The sequence below is a fragment of the Chelon labrosus genome (genome assembly GCF_963514085.1).
Source record: "Chelon labrosus genome assembly, chromosome: 14".
In the NCBI taxonomy this organism is placed as follows: domain Eukaryota; kingdom Metazoa; phylum Chordata; class Actinopteri; order Mugiliformes; family Mugilidae; genus Chelon; species Chelon labrosus.
The window spans coordinates 27,470,094-27,484,879 of NC_140347.1; the positions used below are offsets into that span (position 1 = coordinate 27,470,094).

The 14,786-nt window shown below is 42.5% G+C and overlaps 1 protein-coding gene across 1 annotated transcript in view; it reads left to right on the plus strand.

Moving 5' to 3' along the window:
- LOC311499457 (intersectin-2-like) overlaps positions 1-14,786 on the plus strand; it is a 37,766-nt gene that overhangs the window by 6,235 nt on the left and 16,745 nt on the right. The window contains exons 2-14 of the mRNA XM_084560434.1: positions 414-486; positions 6,302-6,394; positions 6,496-6,559; positions 6,925-7,100; positions 8,265-8,486; positions 10,391-10,484; positions 12,453-12,595; positions 12,848-12,911; positions 13,629-13,766; positions 13,859-13,968; positions 14,046-14,308; positions 14,384-14,533; positions 14,620-14,760. Coding sequence (XP_084416560.1) covers positions 480-486; positions 6,302-6,394; positions 6,496-6,559; positions 6,925-7,100; positions 8,265-8,486; positions 10,391-10,484; positions 12,453-12,595; positions 12,848-12,911; positions 13,629-13,766; positions 13,859-13,968; positions 14,046-14,308; positions 14,384-14,533; positions 14,620-14,760 — 1,665 coding nt within the window. The 5' untranslated portion in view covers positions 414-479. The remainder of the gene's footprint in view (positions 1-413; positions 487-6,301; positions 6,395-6,495; positions 6,560-6,924; positions 7,101-8,264; positions 8,487-10,390; positions 10,485-12,452; positions 12,596-12,847; positions 12,912-13,628; positions 13,767-13,858; positions 13,969-14,045; positions 14,309-14,383; positions 14,534-14,619; positions 14,761-14,786) is intronic.

Here is a 14,786-nt window from a genome sequence, read left to right on the forward strand (position 1 = left end):
ATAAATGCTTCCTCTCTCACAGACCACCATCATTTCTCCCTCCTCTGTATCCCTCGGCTGTCTGTCTGTCTGTCTGTCTGTCCTCTCCTTGCCTACTGCTCCGTATGAGCATTGTCTTGTCTCTGCCTTCTGTTTCCCTCTCTCCCTCCTCTCTCTGTAATTTTGTCCCCCCCTCTCTCTCTTTATTTCCCCTCCGCTGTCCTCCCCTTGTTCTGTCATCCCTTACCGTGTTAGCCGCTCACTGTGCCTTCCTTGCGTTGTTAACAAAGAAATGAGATTTCTTTTTTGCTCTTGCACACATTCATCTTTCCTCATTCACACACACACGCCTGCATTCCCCACTTATACCCACTGCTTCAGGAGACACAATCACACTCACGTCTTTCTCTCACTCTCTCTCTCTTTCTCTGCAGATGTCTGAGAGCTAGCCAGCTGAGTAAGAGGACTTCCCCCTCTGCCCGTGCTCTCCACCTGCAGCCATGAACGGTAAGAACACGTTTTTGTCTTCAGCGTTTGAATCAGTGCTTGTGACGTTACACGTTGTGCACTTTGTTTGCGACAAAGACCAGAGCTGAAAATTAACTGGGAAGATGAAGAAATCAGACAAAGAATAAGCATCTTGAGAATAAGCAGATTGTGCGTCTTTTTTTTAATTCCTTTTTTTTTTTAAAACAAACATCTTTCCGCCAAGACCAAACATGAGTGCATCGGTTTCAGTCAGCTTGGGCTCCCTTTCTGTAGCTCGTCCCAAACGTGAAGTGTGAGATCATGGTAATGGGGATATTGATCCGCCTTCAGAGTGAAAGATCAGGCTTTAACTAAATCCATCATTGATCCCACACCAGAAATCAAGAGTCCTCAGTCTTTAGTACAGCAGCGTAAAAGGCTATGACAAAATTACCTTTTAATTAAGTTTAAGCAAATCATGAGCTATTTCCGTGTATGCCTGTGTGTGTGTGAGGGACTGTCTTCTGCTGTGCTCAGACTGGAAGATCCTTGCAGTGAACCGAATTGCTTAATAGTGTGTATTAATCCTCTTGTCTCCACCCTTTGATCGTAGAACACAGCTGGCGTTCCTCAAGGCCCTCTACGGGAAATGCATCAGCCAAAGTGTGTTTGTGGGAAGCATCTTGTCCTCGTGACTAATTCTGCAGTTTAACAAAAGTGCCAAACCACACAAGTACGCTCTCTGCCGTAATCCAGCGGAGTGACACTGGGCAAAAAATGAGATGCATGAAACATCAGCATGTGATGAGTTTCTCTTGGAAACATAAGGGAGGCAGAGCTATGTGCACTTTCATGGACGCATTAGATATCAGTCTGTGATATTCCAAACCGGGTGGACAGTATGGAACAGCTCTACATAAGATGAGGAGTGTGTGTTAAGACTGAAATGCTGCAGTGTGCAGTGGCTGTTGGAGCAATCTGAGACCCCAGCTTGTCCTCCCCAGGTGAAGTGTTTGATGTGTAAATAGTAATGAAGGCAGTGATGTGGTTTCTCCCAGAAGACCAGAGCTAGGCGTTTGGGGGATTGACTTAAGCCTCTCCTGAGGTCTGAACAACACCTAGACAACAGCACACAAGTGAAAGCACACAAGAAGCTGAGGCTCTCGTGGTGCAGAGCCGTGGTACAGTTGGTTCAAAGTCTGCACAGGTGACGTTGCCGTGGAAGCGGTTAGACTCCATGCTATAATGTATCAATACTGGCAGCAGGGCTTATGTGTGTTCAATGAGGGTTTGTGTTCTAGGTTTCTGCAAAGGCGGTTGTTTTGGGATGATCCTGTATTGCAGTTCATGTGATGACGTAGAAAAGTCTTGTTTTTTGATTGAGTTTTTGTTAAGACTAGAGAAAAACAAGATGCAAAACAAGAATGTGAGGTTTAATGGTTTTGAGACAAAAAGAAATATAACAGGCAACAATTTACAGCAAAGAAAACATAGCATATGTTCCTACAGATGTTGCCAAAAATGCGGTTCTTGGGGTCTGAAACGCTAGGTCTTCTTCTTATACTCATTTGCAATACTTGTTAGAAAAATTTACTAATCAAATTCTGAAGTGGTGTCACAGTCTGCCTATGTTGCCGGTAGTTCTTTGAAGTCAATTTAGTGCTCAGTGTGTCGATATCACGGACCTGACTCCCAGGCAATGAAAGAAAACAGAGACCCCCTGGAGTCTAGAAACCTCTGATGAAGACTCCTAGTACAACCAGGAAGAGGAGGAGGGTTGCGCAATAGATGGCCTGAAAGCAGAGTGACAGTGAATCTAAAATACAGGGATTCTCAGAGAGGACAGACTAATGATCACCGGACCAGAGCGGTGACGTAGATATTGAGAATTAAGATATTTTGACATATTTTGTTTATTTTGTGGGAAATAGACACGAATAGCTCGCATTCAAAGAAACATAATGCAGGGGACAGACTTCCTTATTCAACTTTCAACTAAGCTTCATTTGAGGGACTTTGGGGGAAAAGGAGTGTCTAACATTTTGTGAGTAAACGTTGTATGAGTTGAGGTATCGGAATCAGGAAAGACAAATTTGTATTAAACAAGCCTTTAAGACAACAAAAGACAAATTATTTCTATGTCCCTTGGGGATCGTTCCTAATTGGCTGGCGATTAAGAAATGCACGGAGAAAATTTGACAGTGGATTTTTACGATGGTGAAATGAACGCTGGAACTCCAGAGGCAAAGAATACACGTTTAGGATAATTTCAGATGCCATTACCAGGAAAAGAGGTACTTAACATCGAGGACTGACAACGGAGAAGTTGACTTTTTCCCTCAGACTGGAAACAGACAAATTTAAAAGATGTATAACGCAAAGTCATTTAAATGGGATTGACTATGCAACATGTGGGGCAGCCTAGTTCCATCCCCCAGAGCCTGAGGACTGTTTTGCTATGTTACATGTAATGTCTGTAATGTTTTTTTTATCTTAAAAATCATTCTTAACAAAGAAAAAAGAGTGTCAAATGTCAAGCCATAGACAACTCCAGTAGATTCTTCCACTGCTGCGTAAGAAGCTTTGCAGTGGCCCACTTCTTCACACGGCATCCAGCCCTTACTGATCCACACTCCAGAAGACTGACAGGCCTGTGAACGCGGCCATGCTAGCTACACGTCCCAGTGGCGCTGTGCTAAATATCGCCTCCCTTTCTCACTCACAATAGCTTCCAAATGAGGGCCGTCAAAGCCAATGAGACAATGTGAAGAATACTTACATCTCAGTGTGAGATTAATTACTTTCTCCTTTTTTTACGGCAGCTCCCTTTTTCCGCTGACGGTGCCAGAAGTAGGTCGGCCACCGTGAGCCACTCACGCTGGCTTTGTCAGGGAAAAAGTATAAACCTGAACAGGTGTTGCTTCCGTGGTTTGTTTAGACACTGAAAGCAGCTCGAGGCAGTTGGGCCGAGTGTTTGCTAGCAAACATTTTTCAGTGAGGCGAACAGCTGGCAGTATCCACTCAGACATATTCGCAAAATTAGATTCTTCCTCCCTTTTACCCCGTAAAAGTAGTTGCTCTACTTTTTATTTTTCTGGCTACATTCTGTGCTGCGTCTGAAGCTCAGCTCTCCATTGTGTCATTCCTCGGGAGATATATGTGAATTATGTCTGTGTGCGATCAACAAGAGCCAGGGGATTGTTTGGGTTAGCGCTGGGGTGGAAGTTCCATCATGGGCAGGGTGGTATTTCCTGAAGCTGGGGAGTAAATTACAGTCTAGATACGGTGCCTCTGAAGATGCAAACCGACAAGAATCTCATTTTTCTATCCACCCGTCCATCTTTCTCTGATTGTAAAATCATAAACTGAGAGATGACTTCCTGTTGGATAACAGCTGCTCCTAACAACACACGATAAGAAATCACGTGTGTTAATTTTAAACATGAATGGTGAAGCAGATGCTACAGTGTGTACAGTAGTACAGTTTTCCTACTAGAATGGGAGCAATAAATATAGAGGACAACAAACTCAACATGTTGTTTTCAGTCAAAAGTACGCTCCCATCTTTTTCTCAGAAATCCGTGTGCACATTTAGTCTGAGGCCACCGCGGTCGCTATGGTAACAGCCGTTAGCATCAGGGCAGCCCGTCTGTTGCTGCCTGAGCTGGTCCCGGAAGCGAGCTGCAGAAGAGCATGAGAAAGTTTGTTGTGCGTGTGCAGGCTGAGTCAAGTCTGTGGAGGTCTCTTACACCTACATGCTGCCACCAGCTGCTAAACACATTTCATCCCTCGCCTATTGTCATTTCAAATCATCTGAAGTGAATCACTCTCTTAGCCTGGTGAAGCCAGACTCAACTGGTAAATGGTCTGGTATTTATGTAGCGCTTTTCTGCTTACTAATGCTCAAAGGGCTTTGCAGTCAGAATGATGCATCTACCCATTCATTCAAACAAGCACATAAACATTTAGACACCAGTGTCAGGCATAGGTAGCAACTCAGGGTTCAGTGTCTTACTCGTAGTGTGGTCCATGTACTGGGGTTCAAACTGCTAACCCTCTGGTTTGTGGAATATCAGTCAGAATATAAGTATGGTAATACACTGATACGTGAAAAAAAAAATACATAACTGGACGGCGCTCAGATGATCTGTATGACTATATTGCTGTTGCCCTTCTGTCCATCACCACATAAAGCATGTCCAGACAATTTGATTGGCCCAGCAGATCATTACTGGAGCATAATCAGTCCCCAACAGGGCAACTCCAGACCAACTGTCCCCCTAAAAAAGGTTATGAGTTGTCGGTCTGACTTCCATGTTCCAGGTCTCCTTCTCTCCTTCTTACCTCTACCACTCTACCACTCTCTCCTTATCTTTATCTCTGTCAGTTACCTCCATAAGTGCAGATGCATCTGTACTTGTCAATTCTTTTTCAAGATTTCAGGTTCGGGAAAAACTGCTAAGGAAGAATCTCCCCCTAATCGCGTTATGATTTGACTAATTCATGGCTAATCAGCCCGGATTTTAATCTTCACACTCTGCTGAAGCCGTCTGATGGGGTCGAGGCAGAATTGAGTTTCGCACCCCTCACACAGCGACTTCATATTTAATTCATGGCCCAACCCCGCACTTAACTTGAGATATGCAAGAGCGGAGCGCGGTGAAAAAAAGCTGACCAGACAGTTTTATACATTAATCATTGTCGGGAGTCGGTTAAGAGGGGTTTCATATGAGGGGAAGATCATTTAGAGTGGGACTTATGCACACATTTTAGGTGGTGAGGTAAAAAGAAAAGACACGCGATTCCGAATTCTGTTTTAAGATTTCGACTTTGAGGATCTGTTGCTGCTGACTTTTTTGCTGACTGGTTGCTTAATGTGAATTTGTTGTGTTGGTTACCTCCTACCCGATTGTAGAGCTTTGTTCTTTTATTTAAAACCAAAAATAAATGGTTTGAAAGAGGAATAAACAGGAATGTAAATGTGGAAAATCCTCTTTAGATAGGGAATGTGGACTGAAACACCCCTTTCCTAGCTACTTGCAACATAATCTTGACACCTGTACCCCCCAAAAAAATCATTCTCACTCACAGCTTGAGCATGTAGCTTCTGGCCATCTTAAAGAAAACTCAGACAAGTCTAGTTGCTTTAGATATACCATGACCTGGATGTCTGAGAACCTTAAAGAAGATGCATGTCAGTTTTTATGGTGGTTTTGAGGTGTATATTTGGTCACAATCTTCAAACATCTTTCTGCACAAATCCCACTTAACAACGATGTTACCTTTATTCATTATCAGAGAGCACAAATAAAAGTAGAAGATTTTCAAAGAGCCCTGCACTGACTTTGAAAACTCTCAGGTTAGTAACTGCTTTGAAACTGTTGCCCTATTTTTTGTGAATTCCTTTAAAGCTAAAGTTAAATTAAATATAGAAAAAGCCACATAGGAAAGTCTCTTTTTAGTTGAAGTGGTCAAAACTGCTGTGCAGCCAGTGTGGAGTGGCTTTGAGTGGTAAGAATCTTATTGATCCCCTGCAGGAGAAACTCAGGGCGACACAGCAAAATAATCTGCGTCTATACTGTGCATGTGCTATAAAGCTAACACATGTATGTGCACACCTGATGCATTCCTATACCAGGCGTAAGTCTATATGTTCAACATGAGTAAAATCGTGAGTAAAAGAGACGAAAGTAGAAGAGGACAGAGGTAGAGTTACTGTGTAGGCTGCCTCTCGCTGTCGCTCCGGAAGATGATTTGTTTTAAAAGGCCGGCACCTAAAATATTATGAAGTGTTGCTTTAATGCTTTCACCACTTGATTTAAATCAACTTCTACTGTCTCTTGGTTTTGTTCAGGTGGAGCCAGTGTGTGGGCCATTACTCCAGAGGAGAGGGGGAAACATGACAAACAGTTTGATTCCCTCGCCCCCGTCCTCGGCTACGTCTCAGGTAGGCTTTAGTCACTTTTAACATCTAGTGTGTTATAAGTATCTGAGCTGAACCACGTTACTGGACTCACCGGGCCCTTGTGATTTCTTGTTTGCCTTCAGGAGAACAAGCAAGGAAGTTCTTTCTCCAGTCTGGCCTCCCTGCTTCTGTCCTGGCTGAGATTTGGTAAGCACCAAAAATCCTATTTAAGCTGGAGCGAGTGGGTCAGTGGATCCAAGCTTTGTTTCTTGGAGTTAGTTTAGCGCGCAGCCTGCCTTCAACTTCCTGTTGAGCGCTCATTTCCTTCACAGCCTGCCACGCCTAGTGAACTGTGTGTGTCAGAGAACGGGAAGAAAGTGTGTGTTTGTGTGCTGTAATTCTAAAAGCGTTTGTGTGTATAATGCTACTGCTGGAATTCAATCCCGCCAGAGCCTTGTCCCCTGAGTAACTGGCCTTTTCTATTGTCTCTGAAGGAAAAAAAAATAAAAACCAGGAATACAGACTTTGCTATAAATACTGTATATCATGGTGCACTCTTTTCTTCCATGTAGGAACCTGGCTGACATGGACAGTGATGGGAAGATGGACAGGCTGGAGTTTTCCATCGCCATGAAGCTCATTAAACTGAAGCTTCAAGGGCGTAACTTACCCTCTGCCTTGCCAGGCGTCATGAAGCAGCCCCCTGTGTCCAACTGTGGTTCAGCCATCCCAACATCAGCACGTTTTGGTAAAATAAATCTCTTAAGAGGTCTCTAAAGTCCATTACATGTTCATTCTTCCCCTTAAATGGTAGCACTGGCAGCTCAAGTCCTTGATAATAACACTGTACTCGTATACAGCTCTGGAAAAAATTAGGAGACCACTGCAAGTTTCTCACCAGTTTCTCTGATTTTAGCATTTCTAGGTATGCGTTAAAGTCTATATATTATGTCTATAAAGTGCCTCCAACATTTCTCCCAAATTCCAAATATAAATATTGTCATTCAGAGCATTTATTTGCAGAAAATGACAAATGTGTCTTTCACTGTGGCTTGTAGGCCTCTCCAGCTCTCTGTCTAACCATTAAACGACCAGGTGTGGGGCAAAGATGAAAATTTGACTCATCAGATAAGAGAACCTTACTCCACTTTTGCAAACATCAGCCCGACTCTTCTTTGCTTCTCATTGATGAAGGCTTTTTTTCTCTACCTGACTTTAGCCCTGAGCTAGGAGCCTGTTACAAACCGTTCTTAATGTGCACTTCACCCCAGCTGCCACTCGCCATTCTTTTTGTAGGTCACTTGATGTCATGCTACAGTTGCTGAGTGACATTCGAATGAGTTGACGGTCATCCTGGTCAGTGGATAGACATTTTTGCCCTCTGCCGGTCTGTGGCTTTGTTGTCCCCAATGTGTGCTGTTTGACCTTGTTCTTATAAACTGCCATCTTAGAAATTTTAAGGAAGAAAGCAACTTGACACTGACTGTATCCGTCTGCCAGTAAAGCCAGAATTGAAACCTTCTTTTCTTCACTCAAAACTCATCTTTTCGACTCTTTCGGCATGGTTAATAGTTTTTGATTCCAGTTACTTTTGAGGTACTACCAGCACTGTTTTTTCCATCCAGCTGGTCCTACTGCAAGAGGACAGTGATGCCCACAGGCGTGGTTTTTATACCTTTCCTTGTTAAATAAGATTTAGTTCAGGTGATCAACTAATCACTGCCTCATTTAACAGAATGCAGTGTGCTTGTGTTGGAATTCAGCAGACACTGGAATAAAATGGCTGTCATGCAGAGATGCTGATTTCAGAATAATTTGCAGTGGTCTCATAATTGTTCCCAGAGCTGTATTCACTTGTCTCAAAGCGTGCTTTTGATCTCTTCCTGTTTACTTGTGTGTTTCCTCCTTGTAGGAATGGGTTCAATGCCAAACCTATCAGTTGGTCTTTCATCTATGTCCACTGTGTCAGCCATGCCCATCCTAACACCCATCCCAGCTAACCCCACCATGCCCTCTGTGCAACCCCTGATGCCAGCGCCAATGACTCTGCCCCTCATCACCTCGCTCGGAAACTATGGGCTCCCCAACGGCAATATCAACCTCCTCACCCCACCGCTAGTTCCCAACAATGCAGGTTGGTTCTGCAGTGGAACCATTTGGATTTTCTCGTTGGATCAGTCAAGACAGATAATGATCAGTGGGCTTGCACCAATTAATTGTAATGTACACTGAAGATGTTGAATTATTTTTTGTAGCTTTCAGTTAAATTAATTCATATTCACTTTAGTAGATTTCATTGTCAACCATCAATTTTGAAAAAGGGTTAGAGTTAGGTCAGGAAGCTTGTGTTTTAGATAGGGTCTGTGAAACAAAAAAAAAAAAGTATAGATAGTAGGTTTTTAAAAATGGCAAAAAAAAAAAGTATGCTAACACCAAGTGTCAAAAACACCAGTTCCTTGAATGGCCACTAGAGGCTAACTCCAAAAGTGAGTCAATCCCCATAGACCTCCGCGTTAAAATGTCCACCTTAAGAGCTACGATAAATTAGTTTGCATATATACCTCAGCTCCACTCATACTGTACTTTTTTGATCTTTTTTGAATTACCTTCAAAACTGCAGTTGAGGAATCATATGGGTTTTTTTTTTTTGGTCCATCTTTATATACAGTCAGTGGTTCTGTCATTGCATATTCTATGTTGCATGAGTTTATTGTAGGTGCAAACTTGTTTAACCATAATTAACTAAGTGGCACAACTGCTTCATTGCAAACCGAACTGATAATGATAAAGTTTGCATGCTAATATGTGACACATTTTGAGTGCGGAGTAAAAATACAGAGAATTTAATATTATACACAGTTTAGCAACACTACAGTAAATTGCCAATTGTTAGCATCCATCTAAAAGACCAAATAGTGTCAGTACATTAGCATAATATGATATTTCTAACACTGAAACTATGCATATGCAGTATAAATAAAAGTAAGTCATGTCTACATTTGAAATGGATTGTCACTCTAAGTTAACATATTTCTCAGCCACTTAATGCTGTTATGTTTGGCAGCTTGTTTTCGACACAATTTACACGCCAAGCTATTTTTAATGGTGCAGCCCCATTTAGTAAATCACTCATGTGAAACTACCAGCTGCTAACAGCTTAAGAAGGACTCTATGTACAAACTAAGCGATGAATTTAGTGCACAAATAATCCTGGTAGAATATTTGGTGCATCGGGGTCAGTTATTCATATCCTGAACTTCAGCGGTGCAGTAACGTAGCCAGGATTACACTCTGAAACATGAAAGGGCTGCTGCACCTCATCCATCTACTCCCCAAGGTCTTATAACGGTCTTCTGGTGTGCGCATGCCTTGCATTGCATATGGGCGTGTATGCGTTAGATGCAGCACAACAGCTTTTCATCATCAAGGTGAAAAGCCTTCACAGCCTTTGCTAAAGTTGCTGTTTCTTATTGCATAAAAAAGACGTTGATGTAAAGTGTGGGTATGCATATGTAATATATACATCCTCATTTTGGCAGATTGTTCTATTTGGATTTCTCAATTTATCTCTTCATTTCTCACCTCCTCCATCTGTCCCTTGGCTGCTGTCTTTAATCCCACACTGTCTGTTCAAATACAATATTTAGCTGTGAAAGGAACAATTTAATGAGAGTGAGTGAAATTACTGTGTTATTTGGTGTTCCCTGTGTCTTTATCCCCCTCTCTGTGCTTATGGGAATACATCACTGTCACAGCTGTTGAGACGATCCCTCTTTAGCACTGGGTTGCAGTCAACCACCATCCCTTTAGTTTTCACCAGATGTCAATAACCTTGCTGCTCGAGCGCCGTGTGCCGCGACTGTAAAGTATGAGGAGATAAGATTAGATGTACATAGATTCAAGGGCAAGTTCACTCTGCACGTCTGCAGTCAGAGACACACTTAAAGCGCATGCACGCTCTGTATGTACACACTAAAACTCGTAATATTTGCCAGAATGATATTTAACTGTTAACAAGCTGCCTCTCACTCTTTACAGCGCTCCCTCTCTCCGGCTTCTCCTCTCCTATGGCGTTCTCTCCATCCACCGGCATGTCAAAAGCCAACTCTCTACTGGACCTGGGATCGAGCAGGTGATAAGACGACTTTAAATAAATAAACGGGCTTTAGCATGCCATGAAAATAGTCTTTATGCTATTCTTAGATTTGGTTCTACACCGATGGATTAATCAGTAACGAATTGCAACAAGCACATAGCACATACACCATCTGGCTGAAACATATGAATGTTGTGTGTGCCTTAAAGTCAAAAGTTAAAGTCAACCTGAAACATTTATTTATAACCATGTATGTCATTTCCATACACGCTTTAGTATTTTATGTTCCCTTTTTATATGCATAAACACTGGTCTAAGCCAAAAACAGCCAATCCGTTATTTTAGCGCCTACAAAGAAGCATTTTTTTTCCCCACAAGGGAAGGGTTGAGAGTCAAAACTCAGGCAGAGATGAAACACTTAGATAACAGAGGGAGCAGGAAGGACATTTTGAAATCAGATGTTCTTTTTGGAAACAGTAGGAAGTGGGCTTGTTTACAGTCACAAACATAGGAGAACATTCTTACAGAGTGAGATCATTAGACAGTTTCACATCCATTTTTAGGAGATGTGCCACTTTGATCCGGAACTGTTCTTTTTGAAGGTTCGTGTTCCCCAGAGGATAAATTACACTGTCTTTTTTTGATTCCTCAACTTTTCCCAGATGGCCATTGTGAAGTCAATTTTGTGTTTATTATTGAAATATCGTTGATTATCGTTGATAATTTGATAAAATTATAGACCCCAAAGGATGAATCAGTTTGGTTGGTTGGCTGAAATAAGATAACATGGTGTTTTCTGATGCTAAACAACTATCTAAACACCATGTACAGTTGGCACGTGTATTGTCTTTGTGCGCAATATAGCATGCTAACCTTAGCGTTTAGCTCAAAGAAACTCTGTCTGTCTGTCTACGTTGGTATCTATGTTATGCTACGATAAATAAATCAACACCAGTCTATAGATAATGGACTAAATGTGATATATGCACTGTTCTATTGTGGCTAATTTTATAACATTAAATGCTAATAAAGTCATATATGTTATTAGCCATTGAATATTATCTTCAAGGGAAGAGGAAATAATGAGATAGTGGTCGAGGGATTTGTAGTTTTACATCTTCACTTTTCATTTCTGTTTTTGTGTGATGCACACCATCTCTGCCTGGGGTAGAGACAATAGTGGGACATAATGAGGAGTAAAGAAAGAAGAAACCAGGTCTGGGAGGTTTTGTGCAGTTTCAATAACAACCAGATTCCCTTGAGTATCTAATGTCCTTCAACCTCCTCTTAGCATTCGGTGCGGTTTTAGAAAAGGATAGGAGTAGTATCAGATTTCGTTGTTTTTGAATAGACACAAAAAGTCCTGACCTCAGGTGTAGGTGGAAATGCAAGCATCAATAAGGGTATCAGGGCGAGAGGGAAGTACATGTTGACACCCAGATCACATTCACCTTCCAGCACTAACTGCTATACTTTCTAATATCATGGCCTGCTGTTATTTAGATTTCAAAGTTATAACACGTTTTAATATAATTTTTACAGAACAAATTAACACACACACAAAAAGGCCCTGAGGCAAAGGGACTATCCCACACTCCCTCTCTTATTGTCTCTCTCTGTTATAAGTTTCCAGCCAGCTATAATGATGAAAAAACACATTCCTCTCAAATGAGCATCGTCGATCCAGCCCATCCTTTTGCTATTCTTGCAGAGGCATTGTTTTCAATAAAAACAGAACGGCTGATTAGCTTAGCCCGAGAGCACATTTCTGTCTTCTTTCAGAGAGTCATTGTCTGTGTTTGCACCAGCTTCCTCCACACCTAATTAAGAGCTGAGAAATAACACCAGGGAGTCTCAGAGCAATTAGTGGTTTGGATTCGGGTCTTGAATACGCTAGGAAAAGAAAATGCTGACCACACAGTATTACTTTGTCATTTCCTTTTTGGTGATAGCACATCAACGTGCTGTTTCTTTTTTTTTTTTCTTTTTCTTTTTTTTACATAGTTCAAATTCCTCCTCCACCACGTCGCTGGCCAGCAACTCTCCAAAGATGGGTGCAAGCGACTGGGCCGTACCACAGGCCTCAAGACTCAAGTACCGGCAGCAATTCAACACGCTGGACAAGCTCATGAGTGGCTACTTGTCTGGTAGGGTCCCACACGCACTCACATTCACACACCAGACCTAAACAAACACAGAGTTCTCAGGACCACTTGGCTGCTTATGAGTGGTCTTGTCAGCGTTTGACTGAGCACACTCTGGGTCACTTTCTCTCACGTACTCTTGTGTTTGCTCTTAACCCCGCTTCACAGAACTTGGCAGGCACACAAACACGACCATATCAGATGCTGTGAGAATTCACTCTGCTGTTTCATTCCTGACGAATCATTACTTTGCAGGACCTCAAGTTAGGAATGCACTGATGGCATCAAATCTGACTCAGACTCAGCTAGCTACCATCTGGTGAGTGTGACGCATATACTGTTTGTCTTTAAGCACGTATATTTATCATCTAAATGCTATTCACCCCTCAGTCTGTGTTTGCCTTTTTCAGCTCATTTATACTCTCTATTAATTACTTTTTTATGTTTTCCAACTTATAGTATACACCTTTTAAATGTACATGGAAACAAAATTAAAGGAGTAGTTCCAAATCTGAATTTGAGTTAACCGAGTTCTTTTAAGGTTCATATGAAATCTGAAACTTGGACTGCAGTAGGCAAATAATGTGGTATAAAGCATCCTTTGGTGTATTTATAGTTTGAACAGGCCTTACTGGAATCATCAGTTCACAAACCCAGTGCAATAATACGGAATACATAGATGGTAGTATCTAACCATTATAAATGCTTCAAACGGAATTGCTCAAATAGCAATGTAAAACCACACCCACCCAAGAAACTTTGTTATTGTGTAAAAATGATTGCTTGCAGAGAATAACTCAGCAGTTTACAGGGGAACAACTCTGATGAACCCACTCTACACTGCCTGTGCAGCACCAAATGTCCGACATAGTGATCCACTTAAAATATATTGCCAGATATTTCAGGAAACAGTCAATCGTTTGCCAGCACATTTCCTATACTTATAACGTCTTGTTTGCAGTTTGTTCCAATGTGCCAAACATAAACAGCGCCTCTTACACTGACTGACATACAGTACCGTGATATTTGTATGCAGGACCCTGGCAGATGTGGATAAGGACGGTCAGCTGCGAGCCGAGGAGTTCATTCTGGCCATGCACCTGGTGGACATGGCTAAGACCGGTCGCCCTCTACCTCTCTCACTGCCTCAAGACCTGGTACCTCCCTCTCTCAGGTAACACGCAGAATCAGATGAAAATTTATAAAAAATAAATAAATAAATAATGAAATAAAATCACAAACATTAATTTATTTTTCTTGTTTCAGAGGAGGCATTAAGTCCAGCGGCGAGCTTGTTAATGGAACAGGGCCCTACATAACTCCCAGTTTAATGGATACAACAGAGATAGAAGCTGTACAAAAGAACAAAAGCGGCGGTAAGGCATCCATTACATGTTTTGTTATGTTGTAAGTCTTGCCCTGCATCATACCAACATCTTCCTCCTCTTCTCAGTGTCCTTTGAAGACAAGCTGAAGGAGAACTTTGTACGAGGCAGTGCTGAGCTGGAGAAACGACGGGTGGCTCTGGAGGAACAGCAGAGGAAAGAAAGAGAGAGGAGAGAAAAGGAGGAGAAGGACGCTCAAGAACGGAGGGAGAGGGAAGCCAGGGAGCTGGAGAACCGGAGGAGGCTTGAGGAGGAGAGGCGGTTGGAGAGGCAGCGGGAGATGGAGAGACAGAGGGAAGAGGAGAGACTGAGAGAGCTGGAGAGGAAAGAGGTGAGCGGGGGCAGTTGTGATGCACCAAGCATCCAAGCAGACTGCCATGTCTGGTAATCGTCTTTGTACTTTCAGGCTGCAAAGCAGGAGATGGAGCGCCAGCGGAGGGAGGAGTGGGAGCGTGGGAAGAAAGAGGAGCTGGGCAAGAAGAAAGAGGGGGAGCAAGAAGAGATCTCTCGACTAAGGGCGAAGAAGAAGAGTCTGGAGCTGGAGCTACAGGCTGTGGTGAGGCTTCGCCAGCTATGCTAAATGTGCATACTTAATTTTACTCTGTTAATCAATATCATGATATCAGTTGCTTGGTCTCACAGGGCAACAAGCACAAGCAGATCTCAGACCGACTCCGTGATGCTCAGAGTAAGAGGCGGATTCAGAAGGCAGAGGTGGACCTCATCAATCAGAAGAGGGATACACGCATTGCTGAGATTAACACACTTCAGCTTGAGTTTGAGGTTAAAAGACGTGTTTTCTCTTGGCA